General features: G+C 48.4%; 4 protein-coding genes across 4 annotated transcripts; 3 read left to right on the top strand and 1 right to left on the bottom strand.

Annotated features, from left to right (window-relative positions):
* Positions 1–674: 674 nt before the first annotated feature.
* On the top strand, positions 675–2,285 carry N7455_012539 (glycoside hydrolase family 15 protein). The gene is made up of 3 exons (XM_040952735.2): positions 675–903; positions 954–1,764; positions 1,821–2,285. Exons 1-3 carry the CDS (start codon positions 699–701, stop codon positions 2,269–2,271), a joined length of 1,467 nt encoding a protein of 488 aa, XP_040816895.2. The 5' UTR covers positions 675–698; the 3' UTR covers positions 2,272–2,285.
* Positions 2,286–2,865: 580 nt separating this feature from the next.
* Positions 2,866–6,363, bottom strand: N7455_012538 (uncharacterized protein; the record flags this gene model as incomplete). The annotated part of the gene is made up of 2 exons (XM_065606909.1): positions 6,251–6,363; positions 2,866–6,182 (listed from the first exon to the last, which is right to left on the bottom strand). The coding sequence occupies exons 1-2, from the start codon at positions 6,333–6,335 to the stop codon at positions 2,866–2,868; spliced, it is 3,402 nt and encodes a 1,133-aa protein (XP_065460075.1). The 5' UTR covers positions 6,336–6,363.
* Positions 6,364–7,931: 1,568 nt separating this feature from the next.
* Positions 7,932–8,256, top strand: N7455_012537 (uncharacterized protein; the record flags this gene model as incomplete). Its single annotated transcript, XM_040952818.2, has 2 exons — positions 7,932–7,959; positions 8,063–8,256. The coding sequence occupies 2 exons, from the start codon at positions 7,932–7,934 to the stop codon at positions 8,254–8,256; spliced, it is 222 nt and encodes a 73-aa protein (XP_040816891.1).
* Positions 8,257–9,184: 928 nt separating this feature from the next.
* N7455_012536 (VAC14 family protein) lies at positions 9,185–12,796 on the top strand. Its single transcript, XM_040952695.2, has 10 exons — positions 9,185–9,490; positions 9,560–9,722; positions 9,782–9,952; positions 10,009–10,696; positions 10,746–11,542; positions 11,593–11,697; positions 11,751–11,869; positions 11,924–12,003; positions 12,056–12,215; positions 12,273–12,796. Exons 1-10 carry the CDS (start codon positions 9,423–9,425, stop codon positions 12,718–12,720), a joined length of 2,799 nt encoding a protein of 932 aa, XP_040816833.2. The 5' UTR covers positions 9,185–9,422; the 3' UTR covers positions 12,721–12,796.
* The last annotated feature ends 183 nt before the right edge of the window (positions 12,797–12,979 follow it).

Raw genomic sequence — 12,979 nt, 5'->3', positions numbered from 1 at the left:
GAAATGGTTTCTGCAAGTGGGCGTACCTAGGTATTAGGAGGTGCGTGTGATCTTGGACGGAGAGTGCTGGCCAATAATGCTCAATGAACATCCTATGTGCATAACTCCTTGGAAGATTGGAAGAAGCTATTCCGAGCTGAAGCCCTGGAGGTGTGACCCGTGAACCCAATGGCGAACAAGGTAGGTGCGTTCCAAGGTTAACGATGAGTGGCACCCGCCTAACCTTCCCAGCTTGGAAGGCAGATCTACGTCATTGTTTCCTGTTCCTATTCGTATGTGGTGATGGGATACCTCGTCTCTTCTCGGGAGGTTATCGGGAAAGCATCGAAATATCATCAGCTATGACCTGAGGCATCTGACGATGATGAAAATGCGGAGCACAGCCGGTGATTTATCGGATTGGCCTTACTCGGTTCGGGATCTGTCAACGCCGATCTGCCATGCCGATCACAATCAACATGGACTCGATGTAACTCTGTGTCCATTTGAAACGACTTTCTATTGAACAACAGCTCATTCATGCATTCAGTATCCTTGAATTTTTTGCATGAGGGATCAATGTGAAACTCAATTCCCGAAGTGTCCGCTTGTTGGGAGACCCAATTTCCGATTCACAGCAGTGGTTGGAGAATATATAAAGAGGCTGGGATCCCCACAATATCCCGAAGATCACAAAATCACAAAATCATCCCGGCATCATGTTAACATTGAATGTTTTGACTGCACTGTTGGCGCCAGGTGTGCTATCATCTGCTTTGCCTGCCCGCGATCTCCATGCACGCGACTTGGATACTGCTGGTGCTCTTCAATCCATCCTAAACAACATTGGCGCCGATGGGTCTGCTGTTTCTGGGGCATCTGCCGGCATTGTGGTAGCATCCCCATCCAAATCGGACCCCGACTGTGAATCTATCCCTCCTCAAATTAGAAAGAAAGTAACTAATAGCTGCTAGACTTTTATACCTGGACTCGTGATGCAGCCTTGACATTCAAGGTCCTGATTGATGAGTTCATTGCCGGAGAGACCTCGCTGGAATCTACCATCCAGGATTACATCTCTGCTCAAGCGAAGTTGCAGGCTGTGTCCAACCCATCCGGCGACTTATCTGATGGCTCAGGACTCGCAGAACCCAAGTATAATGTGGACTTGACTGCCTTCACAGATGCGTGGGGTCGTCCTCAGCGTGATGGACCCGCTCTGCGAGCGACAGCTCTGATCGCCTATGGTAACCATTTGATTTCGACAGAAAAGGAGTCTGTTGTTAAGTCGAACATTTGGCCCATCGTGCAAAATGATCTTAGCTATGTTGCGCAGTACTGGAACCAAACCGGATTCGATCTGTGGGAGGAGGTCGAGGGCTCCTCATTCTTCACTATTGCCGCACAACACCGCGCATTGGTGGAAGGCAGCGCATTTGCCAAGGCGCTGGGAGAGACCTGCGATGGATGTGATTCCCAGGCACCTCAGGTCTTATGCTTCCTACAGTCCTTCTGGAATGGCGAGGCTGTCGTTTCCAACCTGGTCGACAATGGCCGAACTGGTCTCGATGCAAACTCCGTGCTTGCTTCGATCGGAAACTTCGACCCCAAGGGTACCTGCGACGATGTGACCTTCCAGCCTTGCTCTGCTCGTGCCTTGTCGAACCACAAGCTCTACGTTGACTCGTTCCGTTCGATCTATGATGTGAACAGCGACAAGGAGGCTGGAAGTGCCGTTGCTGTTGGACGTTATGCCGAAGACACTTACCAGGGCGGCAACCCATGGTATGTCAACCATTCGTTTTCATTTTATTAACTTCCAACTTTGCTAACCTTTCCAGGTATTTGACAACACTTGCAGCGGCCGAGCAGTTGTATGATGCTCTTTACCAGTGGGACCAGCAAGGATCGCTCGCTATCACCGAGATTAGTCTTCCTTTCTTCCAGGATCTGGTTTCATCTGCCGCTACTGGAAACTATTCCAGCTCTTCGGACACTTACACTTCCGTCACTAAAGCGGTCAAAACGTATGCCGATGGATTCGTGGCTGTCGTTAACGAATACACCCCCAGCGATGGAGCTCTAGCCGAACAATTCACTCGGGCCGACGGCACCCCGGCCTCTGCTAGTGACTTGACCTGGTCTTACGCGGCGTTCCTATCTGCTGCTCGACGTGAGGCTGGAACAGTTCCCGCTAGCTGGGGCGCGTCGAGTGCTAATGAGGTGCCGACAACGTGTGAGGGAAGCTCGGCCGCGGGAAGTTACACGACACCATCAGTGGGCTCGTGGTAAATATCAAGGGAGAGTAGAGTTAGTGCCATCAGTATGTGTTTAAGCGAGGCCGCACATCTTGTACCTACTTTTCCCAGACTCGGAGCTTCTGTGGAGTTATGATTCGCCCTTTCATACGAATAGGCAAATTTATCTAAGGTTAGATGCAATGCCCGCGCCGCTTCGTAATGCTGGCGGTATATCTGCAGGTACACCAATCTTGCAGGTACACCAAGCCCTTTATTCTCCCGTTTTCGGTGGAGGAATTTAACACCCCTATTATCGTTTACCTACATCTATATAATTGGATAGCCATTTTCTGCGCTACATGTATCCATATTCAGCCTAGAGTAGTCTTTACGGGTACCATCTATAATCTCGCCCAGAATTAGGAATTCGTTCCTACTAATGTTATATCTGTGGAACTATCACTCACCTAACTAATCATCTCTACCAAAGAGACCAAAAGATGCCAAGTATCTTGTGCAGCCATGGTTAGTATCAGACCTACAACAAAAGGGAATAGCTTATTGTAAAGTATTTGTAGAGGGAGCAGTCGTTCTTCAATTATAACAAGCCAGGGACGATGAACTTTGGGAATAGATTCAAACCGATCTAAAAGAACCAATATCTCAACAAAACCGCTAAAAGCCCGAGAAACAGAGCACAGGATATTGTTGTTGGACCTGAAATAGCCCTTGAGACTAGAGCTGTATTTTTGGGTGCCGGGTAAGACACAGAATCGTTTGATGGCTCGACCTCAGTTATATCGATGTTTGGCACAGAAAGCTCGCGTACAATATTGCTCAAAAAATGGCTCAATTGCTCTGGTTCTAGGCTAGTGAGCCCAGACTCGTTATCGGGCACATCTAACACTTCAAAGGTTTTGTGCTCTTGATTTGGGTGCAATCGACTGTGGCAAGGGCATTTTTGTACGCAAGACGAGCATATATCCAGGTAGGCACAGACCCTGCACACAGAATAAGACCCGGTGATAACACATGTACAAAGGCCACAACAAATGGCATATTTACGGGTGTGAGCAGAATTCCGCTGAGACAAATGTAGCTGGAAAATATAACGGGCATTGTCCACGTCACCGAGAAACAAGAAATAGCGGCCTATCTGTCGCAAAAGAGGCCATGGGAAGTTCAACTTAGAACGAAGAAGTGTATCTGAGATTTGAAGGATTGATTGACGAATAGTCAATTCTTGAGTTTCCTTAGGGGTCATGACAATCAGAGGACAGTAGGTTTGGATTTGATGCATCAGGCTTTCGTTTCCAGCTACCCAGTCCAGAATATTTCTACCATAACCATCTGCAAGAGAAGCATTAGCACCAAGATGGAGGAGCTTTTCGGCAAATTCGATGTGACCGTGACAGATAGCCAGATGAAGCGGGGTTTGTAAGAACTTATCCCGGCTGTTGATACCCGAGACAAGTGGCGGGAATCGATTCAGAAGGTCGAGCTCATTTTTCAAGGCCGCAATATGAAGAGGAGTCTGGTCACGTTCATTTGCAAGCAACAAATCTGCGCCAGCTTGAAGAAGTAACTGAGCTTGATCAGCATGGCCCTGTTGAATAGCCGCCAATAGAGGTGATCCAAATTCACCACCCTGGGCGTTGACATCGGCGTGAGCTTCTAGAAGCAGCTGTACTATCTCGGTGCTTCCTCGATATGCAGCGGCCTGTAGGGCATTGCCATATTCACCACCCTGGGCGTTGACATTGGCGTGGGCTTCTAGAAGCAGCTGTATTATCTCGGTGCTTCCTCCGAAGGCAGCGGCCTGTAGGGCATTGCCATATCTACCACCCTGGGCGTTGACATCGGCGTGAGCTTCTAGAAGCAGCTGTACTATCTCGGTGCTTCCTCGATATGCAGCGGCCTGTAGGGCATTGCCATATTCACCACCCTGGGCGTTGGCATTGGCTCCCGCTCCAAGTAATATTGCCACCACACGTTCATGACCTTCCAACGAAGCCGCTTGCAATGCACCTTCGCTTCTCGCACTTGTTCCAACCTTTGCTCCCTCATGTAGGAGCCATTCGACAAATCTCACATTTCCATAACTGGCCGCCTCGGCTAATGGTGTCATCCCACGTTTGTTCTTTGCGTTGTGGTCTGCCCCCTTCCCCAGGAGTATTTTGCCCGCTGTGATATGACCTTGGCGCGCTGCTAGATGGAAAGCTGTGTCTCCAAGTATGTCTTTCGTCATGACATCTCCACCGTTCGACACCGCAGAGTCTATAACATCAACTAGGCTGGCAGCTGCAGCCACATGTAAGATTGTAGTACCGTCTGGTGGGCATCTCTCGCTATAGCGACCTTGGGCCTGGTAAATCTGGACCCATGGACCAATCACTCGCTGTAGTATGTCTTGTTCATTCTGTAGCACGTCCGCTCGAGAACCAGCGGCTTTTTCCGCATGAATGAAGAGGTTGTATGTAGCGTAATCAAGCAACGGGTGGTCCTGAATGAAGTCCTGTTTATCTGGTATTTTTTGAGGTATGTGTACTGTGGCTAGATAAACCAGACATGTTCGGTAGAGAGTTGCCTGGCATTGAAATAGAATTTTCTCGCCATTCATAGGAAACGTACTAGTGCCGATATTGTGGCACAAAAGCCCTAGCCCTTTTGCGCGCAAGAAATCATTGACCGACTGGTGTACTACCTGCACAGTCTCGTGCACAGTCTTGTAATAATCCACGGTTGAGATTACTTCAGCAAGACCACCAGAAAGGACCTGGATCCTCCGCTTCATGCGTCGGTTGCTTTCAACAAACCCGTCGATCTTCTCCCATGTTCTTTGGGGGAATGTCAATTCAGCATTCTGAGCTGCCAAGGCATACCGCATTTCTGTCACAGTCAGGGGCCGCTCGGCAAGGCACACCCACTGAAATAATAAGAACGACTGTGCTCGATTCCTGCCTTCGATCACATTGTTCAGAATATACGTATACACGTCTTCTAGGCCAACTGGGACCTCGTGTAGCCAGCAACGGATGTCATCAAACGATTCCCCTTCGCGAATCTTCCGCCTGATAAGAGGCATTATAAGATGGGCCCATTGGAACACCCCATTGCATTGCTGGATCAATTGCTCTGCCAGTGCTTCCCCCGTCTCCTGGCCCGGACCGTCTCCGATATCCGTATCAACAATAATGTCCTGGATATATCTAGCGATGTCATCATGGTTATGGTGGTCGACACATATCTCCCTCGTACGGTCACTTTCCATGATAGGGTAGTGTCGACATGAAATACAAATTTGAACGGCCACATCCTTTTTTTCAGCGCGATCGATAAGCCGATGAAAATATGCTGCTAGGTGTTGAGCGGACTCAGCCCCAGCCTCATCCAGAGCATCAACAAAAATCATTATGTGCTGCCGACTGGCAGATGCCAAGATGGTACCTGCTAGTAGCTCTTCTAGCACCACTCGTGGCCATTCCCATTTACGTTCACCATACCCAAACTGCCTGCATCGTTGTTCATAGGCCTCGCGCACCTGAGGGCGTATCGTCGCATCGCGATCAAAAATTTGGCTTAGTATCGACCTGAGCATCCCGAGCGGTATGCGTTGCATCTCTGTGCCCCGAGCAGTAAAGAAAAACTCGAGCCGAATACCATGATCGACGCCTCTGTTGAGTTTATCGTGTAGGAATAACATCAAGGTCGATTTTCCCGCACCTGGCTTGCCCTTAATCCATAAAAGACCGCGGGACTGGCTTCTCCAGGACTTGTACTTTTCCAACTCCAAGATCCATTGGCAGGTATCGGGATGGCATGGCTCAATATTGTCTCTCCGATCTAGCATCTCCGGGAATGCCAGTGACCTAAGCACCTCTACATAATTAGTGATAGTCTCTTTGACTGATACGGGACGATAAGAACCGTTGTCTATGCTCTGCTGTGGAGTTTCTTGTGGGGCTGAACCAAAAGAAAATAGACTGTCAATCAATTTGACCCGACTTCAAAAAGGGCTTCATGACACGTACCGGACGAGAAGTAGATCTGTCCATGATTGACCCCCACCTGAGTCCCCAAGTTGTCATTACCAAATTTATTTGATGTTGAAGACATAGTCAGTAGGCCATGGATATAATCATGCTGTTAGTGAAGGTCCCCGCCCTCAGAAAGCAAAGCGTGCTGGCATTTTCAGCCCCACGATCAGGTGACCATCTCCCCCTGAACATGTGTTAGGGCATATAACTATATAACGCTGCAGAGACAAGACATGTTCTGTTTGTCCTTATGATATTTTGCCCTAGTTAAATAGCGATTAAATGCTGTTATATAACCCCTTAGGAGTACCTAACTAGCCGCCTAAGCGGAGCACAGGATTACAAACCACGGCACCAATTAATACCTGTTTTTCCGAGGTTCAGCGTATGCATCCCGCAAACATCAGGAACCGTGGGGCACCGAGGTAGCATTGTCCATCTCTGACAGGTATACTTCGTATACTAAACATAACTAGACCCGACGCCCGCGGGCTGCGTGCCGCGGGTGCGACTTCAAAATGCTTGCATGAACGTTGTTTGCCGAACCCGCCATTATGCCTTATTTGTACGGATCGGGAAATTGGCCTAATCAATGTCACCGTTCCTCTACATTATAGTTTTGTTTATTGGAATAGTTTGGGTGGATAATCCAATAGTAAAGCCATTAGTCTCCAAATAGGGCTCTATTCCCACAATTATGCCCGTTTACAGCACAGACCTTTAAATTAGCCACGTTGTGCCCCGTAGAGATTAGGAACTCCCCAGTCAAGAACAATTTAACGAGATAACAAACGCCAATATCCACTTGTCAAACGCAAGGTACAATACTACTCCGTATTAGTAGCTAGTATAAATGCGTGATTAATATAGCGGGTCAAGAGGTCTGTGCGAATCGAACATCGAGAATGTCGCGTGGTGTTTATAAAAAGAATCATTCTACGGAGTACGGTGTACTTCGAAGAGGGTGGTTAAATACAGAGTAAGTATTATATTGGTACTGTCTTCCATTCTATCCATTCCGGACTCTCAATTATAAAAGAAATCCATACATATTTAGCTAGGAAAGCAAGGTGTATAGATGAAACACATACGCATTGTCTAGCCTCTCCGGATATTGAGACGCTAATTTAGTCGAGTTTCCCCCCCACACCCCCCTTTTCTTTTCTGCAAGGCTTCTCTTCTTCTTCTCTATTTTGTACACTCTTTACGACTGGGGAATTGTATCTCTTTACTCTCATTCAATTGATTTAAATCTCTACATTCTTTAAACCGGTCCGCTATCCCGCTATTCCGCTATTCCGCTGTGTCGCGAGTCCAATCATCAATTCCAGACCCTGCATCTCCCCGGGGACACTCCTGCATATCTTAAGTCTCCGCCATTAGACAAGCGCTTACCGAAACCACTATCGTTATCGAGTAAGCACAGCCTTTTATTTATATCAAGGCACAGGACATTGGGTGTCAAGATTGATCTTCAGGAACTGACCCACGGTTCTACACAGAAACGTCAATTTTCCTTCCGGCACAGCTCCGCTTGCGTTACGTTACACCCCGTTCCACCACGTGGGATCGTCGCCTTCTATATCCAGCATCTAGCTTCTAGCTTTTTTCCGCCAGGAACAAGTTTTCGGGCCCAAATCTCGAGCATATTCATCACTGCATTTCACTCGTCACAATGAGTCTCATCCATAAGCTACAAGCCAGTACGTTCCGCGACTCCCGAAAAACACCCAGCAAAATGCTACTTCACTGCGGAATGGCAATGCGACCTGGAAATACTAGGGAAGGTAGCTAATATCGAAACAGAACTCGAGCTCTACCGCCTCGAACAGCGCTACGCCCGCCGCAAGCACCGCAGCACATTCTCCACGGGTGCCCAATACGTCGACGGCGAATATGTCTACTCGGGCGTAAGTTCGCCTACGAGTACCGTCTCCAAAAACTCCACCGGCAGCTGGCGCCCATCAGGATGGGGCAGCGGTAGTCAGTCATCGCGATAGCGAAGGACATCTCAAGTCGACATGCCTGAGCGATTCTTTGTGTTACCGGCGCCATTCCTTTTCTTCCACTTGTCTTTAGCATTTTCACCCTTTTTCTCTCATTTCTGAAGGCCTTTTCTTCTGTTTTATACCTTTGCGTGATGCTTCCGCGGAGTCTCGATGAATTCTTGTACAGCCACACACTATGTCTGTTTTTGTTTTTTTCTTTCTTTTCTAGGAGTGTTTACTTCCCTGTGTCTCAGTCTTATGATTTCTATGTGTCAGCGGGAAGCCATGTTCAAAAATTTGGGATCTGCTTTCTCTTTTTGGATTTTGATATCTCCTGCGATATGCCTGCTTGGTCATGTACTGCTTCTCTTCATCTTGTTTCATATTCTTCATCTGCTTAGACTTCGATGCTCATACTCAACATCTGAGATTGAAATCATTTATCTCTGAGGTTTTTTTTTCTTTTTTTTCTTATTCAAGTACGGAGTACTCAGTACAAGAATAGTTGGCCCAAGATGATATTAGGGATGTTCTAAGGACACTCCGATGTCCTTTGAAATATCTTTTCGCATGTCTTTCTAGATGTCTGTACGGCTCATACCTTGTACTGCCTTTGTATACATCCAAAAATAAATTTAAAAAGGGGGCACTCCAAGTAGTCAAAGCCGGCCCTGTTTCGACGGTTAGTTTCGCTTCTTTGTTCTTGAATTTCTTTCATTTTGCTCAAGGATAGACGATCATGCATACTGCACCTAAAGAGTATCCTGTATATACAAAAACATTAATTCTATAAAAGCACACGGATTAGGCACCACCTGCAGGTGTACGGAGTACTGAATTTATCTTGAGAATATAAACTTGGAAGGCCTAAGGCGGTAAGGCTCAAGTCTGCAGACCTTACGTCACACCACCGCTCTGGTCTCTCCATCTCCACACTGCCAACGCATCTCCCTTATCCTGTGATTGCATTTTTACTTGTGACTAAGATCGAAAAGCTGCCGGACGATCTGAACTTTCCTTATTTGCGCGACTTATCATCATACCTACGACTCAAACTCAACTTTCAAGCTCCTGACCATCCCGCCATACCCAACGCGCTGAGATACCTTCCGTTCACCATGAGCAGTGTTTAGTCGACCATAGCTGGGGAAAGATTGCAGCATAAGCTGCTTTGAGCCATGGATAACGCAATCCAGCGGTTATTGAACGACAAGCTCTACGACAGGAGGAAGCAGGGAGCTTTAGAGTATGCCAGCCCAGTTTCATCTCTCCGCACTTGAAAGAACTCATGCTGATCACCGTTCATTTACACCAGGCTCGAGAAAATTGTCCGTGACGCTGTTTTCCAAGGAGAGCAGGAGAAAATACAAAAGATCGTCGAACAGCTCTGCCACGATTATGCATACGCCGTGCACCAACCCCATGCCCGGAATGGAGGTCTGATCGGATTGGCTGCTGCCTCGATTGCACTGGGATCGGTGAGTGGTGGCTATGACCAACGACTTGGAGGACATCGTGGCTGATACCTGGGATATAGGAAGGAGTTGCGCCGTACTTGGGTGAAATTGTGCCACCTGTGCTCGCATGCTTCTCCGACCAAGATGCACGAGTGCGGTACTACGCATGCGAGAGCATGTACAACATAGCCAAAGTCGCGAAGGGAGAGATATTGCTGTTCTTCAATGAGGTTTTCGATGCGCTGGCTAAAGTAAGGGGTGCCGATAAGCTTAAGTGGGGTAATGCATATGCTGACATACGATATAGCTGGCGTCCGATTCAGAGCTATCAGTTAAGAACGGCGCGGAGCTTCTGGATCGCCTGGTGAAAGATATTGTGGCTGAATCGGCGGCCTCGTATGTGTCGATCCTGCAGCTCTCTGAAAAGGAAACTCCAGAACCCGAGAATCAAGAAGACCATGACCCTCCCATGGCGTTCTCTCTCGCGCGATTCATTCCTCTGCTTAAGGATCGGATACATGTCATCCAACCGTTCACTCGCAACTTTCTGGTCTCGTGGCTTACCCTTCTAGATACAATCCCTGACCTAGAGCTCGTGAGCTATTTACCAGAGTTCCTGGAGGGATTGATCAAGTTCCTTGGCGGACCCAACAAAGACGTGAACATCGCAACCCAGGGTCTACTTGATCGATTCTTGTCGGAGATTAAAAGGATTACCCGGCTTAAAAAGGGCATTGAAGAAAGCCGGAAGGGTCAAAAAAGCAACAGACATTCGGTCAACAGCGATGTGATGAGCAACGCGACGGAGCAAAATAACCAGGCTGATGGTGCCAGTGACGACAGGTATGACATTGCCGTCGCAGACTCGGTCTCAGATACCACCCTTGATGATGAAATCAACCAGGCCGATGGAGATTGGATCCCGGGACAAGATGTACAAATCGACCACCCCAAGATTCTTGATATTCTTGTCAGCTTTGTCAACACCTCCTATGGTAAGATTGACTCTATATTTCTGATTCCCACGTACTTACGTTTGTTTAGAGGAGGAGATGCAATTGACGGCCCTTCGTTGGCTTGATTCCTTTTTCGAGATCAGCCCTGAAGACATTCTTCCTTTCGTTCCGCGACTGTTGACCCAGGTACTCCCAGCCATGTCCAGTGGCTCAGATCAAGTACGAAAAGCAGCAAACCAAGTCAACACGTCCCTTGTCCAATACATCTACTCCTTGTCAGATGATACGACCGAGGAACCCCAGGTGCCACCGTCAAAGATCCCTTCCATTACGGCCAGCAAAGAAACCTTAGAGCGAAGGTCGTCAACTCCCGGAGTTAGACCTTCAGAGACAGCGAGCATTGACACAAAGAAACAAACAGCACAAGATAATTCTGTTGCGGCTACACCGCGTAGTAGCATTGTTTCTACGCCGGTGCCTCCTGCCGATCTTGATTACGCTGCTGCTGTCAACTCTCTCACTCTACAATTCCTCAATGAAAATGAAGCCACTAGAGTTGCGGCCCTTGTATGGCTCATCATGCTCCACCGTAAAGCCCCGCGGAAGGTGGTCGCTTTCAACGACGGTACCTTCCCAGCTTTGCTAAAAACGCTATCCGACCCTTCAGAGGCGGTTGTAACCAAAGATCTGCAACTCCTTTCGCAGATCTCAAGAAACAGCGAGGATAGCTACTTTACCTCTTTCATGGTCAACTTGTTGCAGCTCTACTCTACGGATAGACATTTGCTCGAAGTGCGCGGGAATCTGATCATCAGGCAGCTTTCTCTGAATCTGAGCCCCGAGCGTATCTACCGGACTTTGGCAGATTGCCTCGAGAAGGAAGAGGTGATGTTCATTGCACACTTTTGGGGTATTCTATGCTAACGTATCATCAGGATCTCGAGTTTGCCAGTATCATGGTCCAGAACTTGAACAACAACCTCATCACTGCGCCCGAGCTCTCGGAATTGAGGAAACGCCTGAGAAATCTCGATTCGAAAGTAATACCCCCGGCCACCTTCCCCTGATTTCTTGAGACTGATGTATTGTTTAGGATGGTCAAATGTTCTTTGTTGGGCTTTTCAGGTCGTGGTGCCACAACGCTGTCTCTACGTTTTCTCTGTGTCTCCTTGCCCAGGCCTATGAGCAGGCATACAATCTCCTCCAGATCTTGTCAGTATACCAGCTCCATCCACCACAATAGTGTGCTGACATGACCATCCGCAGCGCCGAGTTGGAAATGACTGTTAATATGCTAATCCAAATCGACAAACTGGTGCAACTACTAGAGTCACCAGTATTCACATGTCCGTTTCTTTCCACCAAAACAACCCCAGTCCCAGCAGCTAATCCCAACAGATCTCCGCCTCCAACTCCTTGAACCCGAAAAATACCCCTTCCTGTACAAATGTCTCTACGGCGTCCTCATGCTCCTCCCCCAGAGCTCCGCCTTCGCCGCCCTCAAGAACCGTCTGAACAGCGTCAGCAACATTGGTTTCCTCCACGGTGCACCCCGCAGGTATAGCCCCTGCCCCCCGCATTCTACCCCAAGGTTTACTGAGACAAGATTCCCTAGCACTACCCAAACGGCTCCATCTTTCGACCGTTCCACAGGCACCCGCCTGAAACCCCGTGACGAGAACTCCATCCGCTGGGTCGAACTCCTCGAAAAATTCAAGTCCGTCCAGGAACGAGCCCGTCGATCCCAGGGCTCTGCCCGCCACTCCTTCGACCAGTCTGGACCCCTGAACAACCCCTCGCTTACAGCTGCCCTCTCCGTCGCTGCTGCAGACCGTCCCAAGGACCGATCTAGTCTACCCGATGCCCCGCGCGGTGCCCCGGGCCCTAGTAACGCTGCTGCTGGAAATTCTGGCCTGGGGGGTTCCGGTCCTGGTGCTAGTGGCACTGCTTCCGGGCGTGCATTGGATAGCAGTACAGCGAAGGCTGGATCGTCTTCTCATAAACACAAGTCTAGTCTCCCCAATCTGGGGCGGCTGGGTATTGGAGGACGAAGGAAGAAATAGTTACACATGTAACTAGAGCTGGAACTTGTCTCCTTCATAGACCTCTCTTTTTGTGTCTTGTACTTAGCTGGATCTTTTCGTCATCATACCCTGGATCGTTCGTCTGTGAATAGGTATCCATGGTTCTCAATGAGATCACATTTCTTAACTTCTCCCAAATTTGCCTATTGACTTCATGCGTATACATTTAGGTGTCTTTGAGTACGGTAAGCATAGCTCTTCGTTTTCCATGAAGATGTAGCTCTCCTTGGTGCACAAA

The sequence above is a fragment of the Penicillium solitum genome (assembly GCF_028829755.1).
Source record: "Penicillium solitum strain IBT 25940 chromosome Unknown utg000009l_segment0_segment0, whole genome shotgun sequence".
In the NCBI taxonomy this organism is placed as follows: domain Eukaryota; kingdom Fungi; phylum Ascomycota; class Eurotiomycetes; order Eurotiales; family Aspergillaceae; genus Penicillium; species Penicillium solitum.
This window is presented reverse-complemented; position numbering and strand designations above follow the sequence as displayed.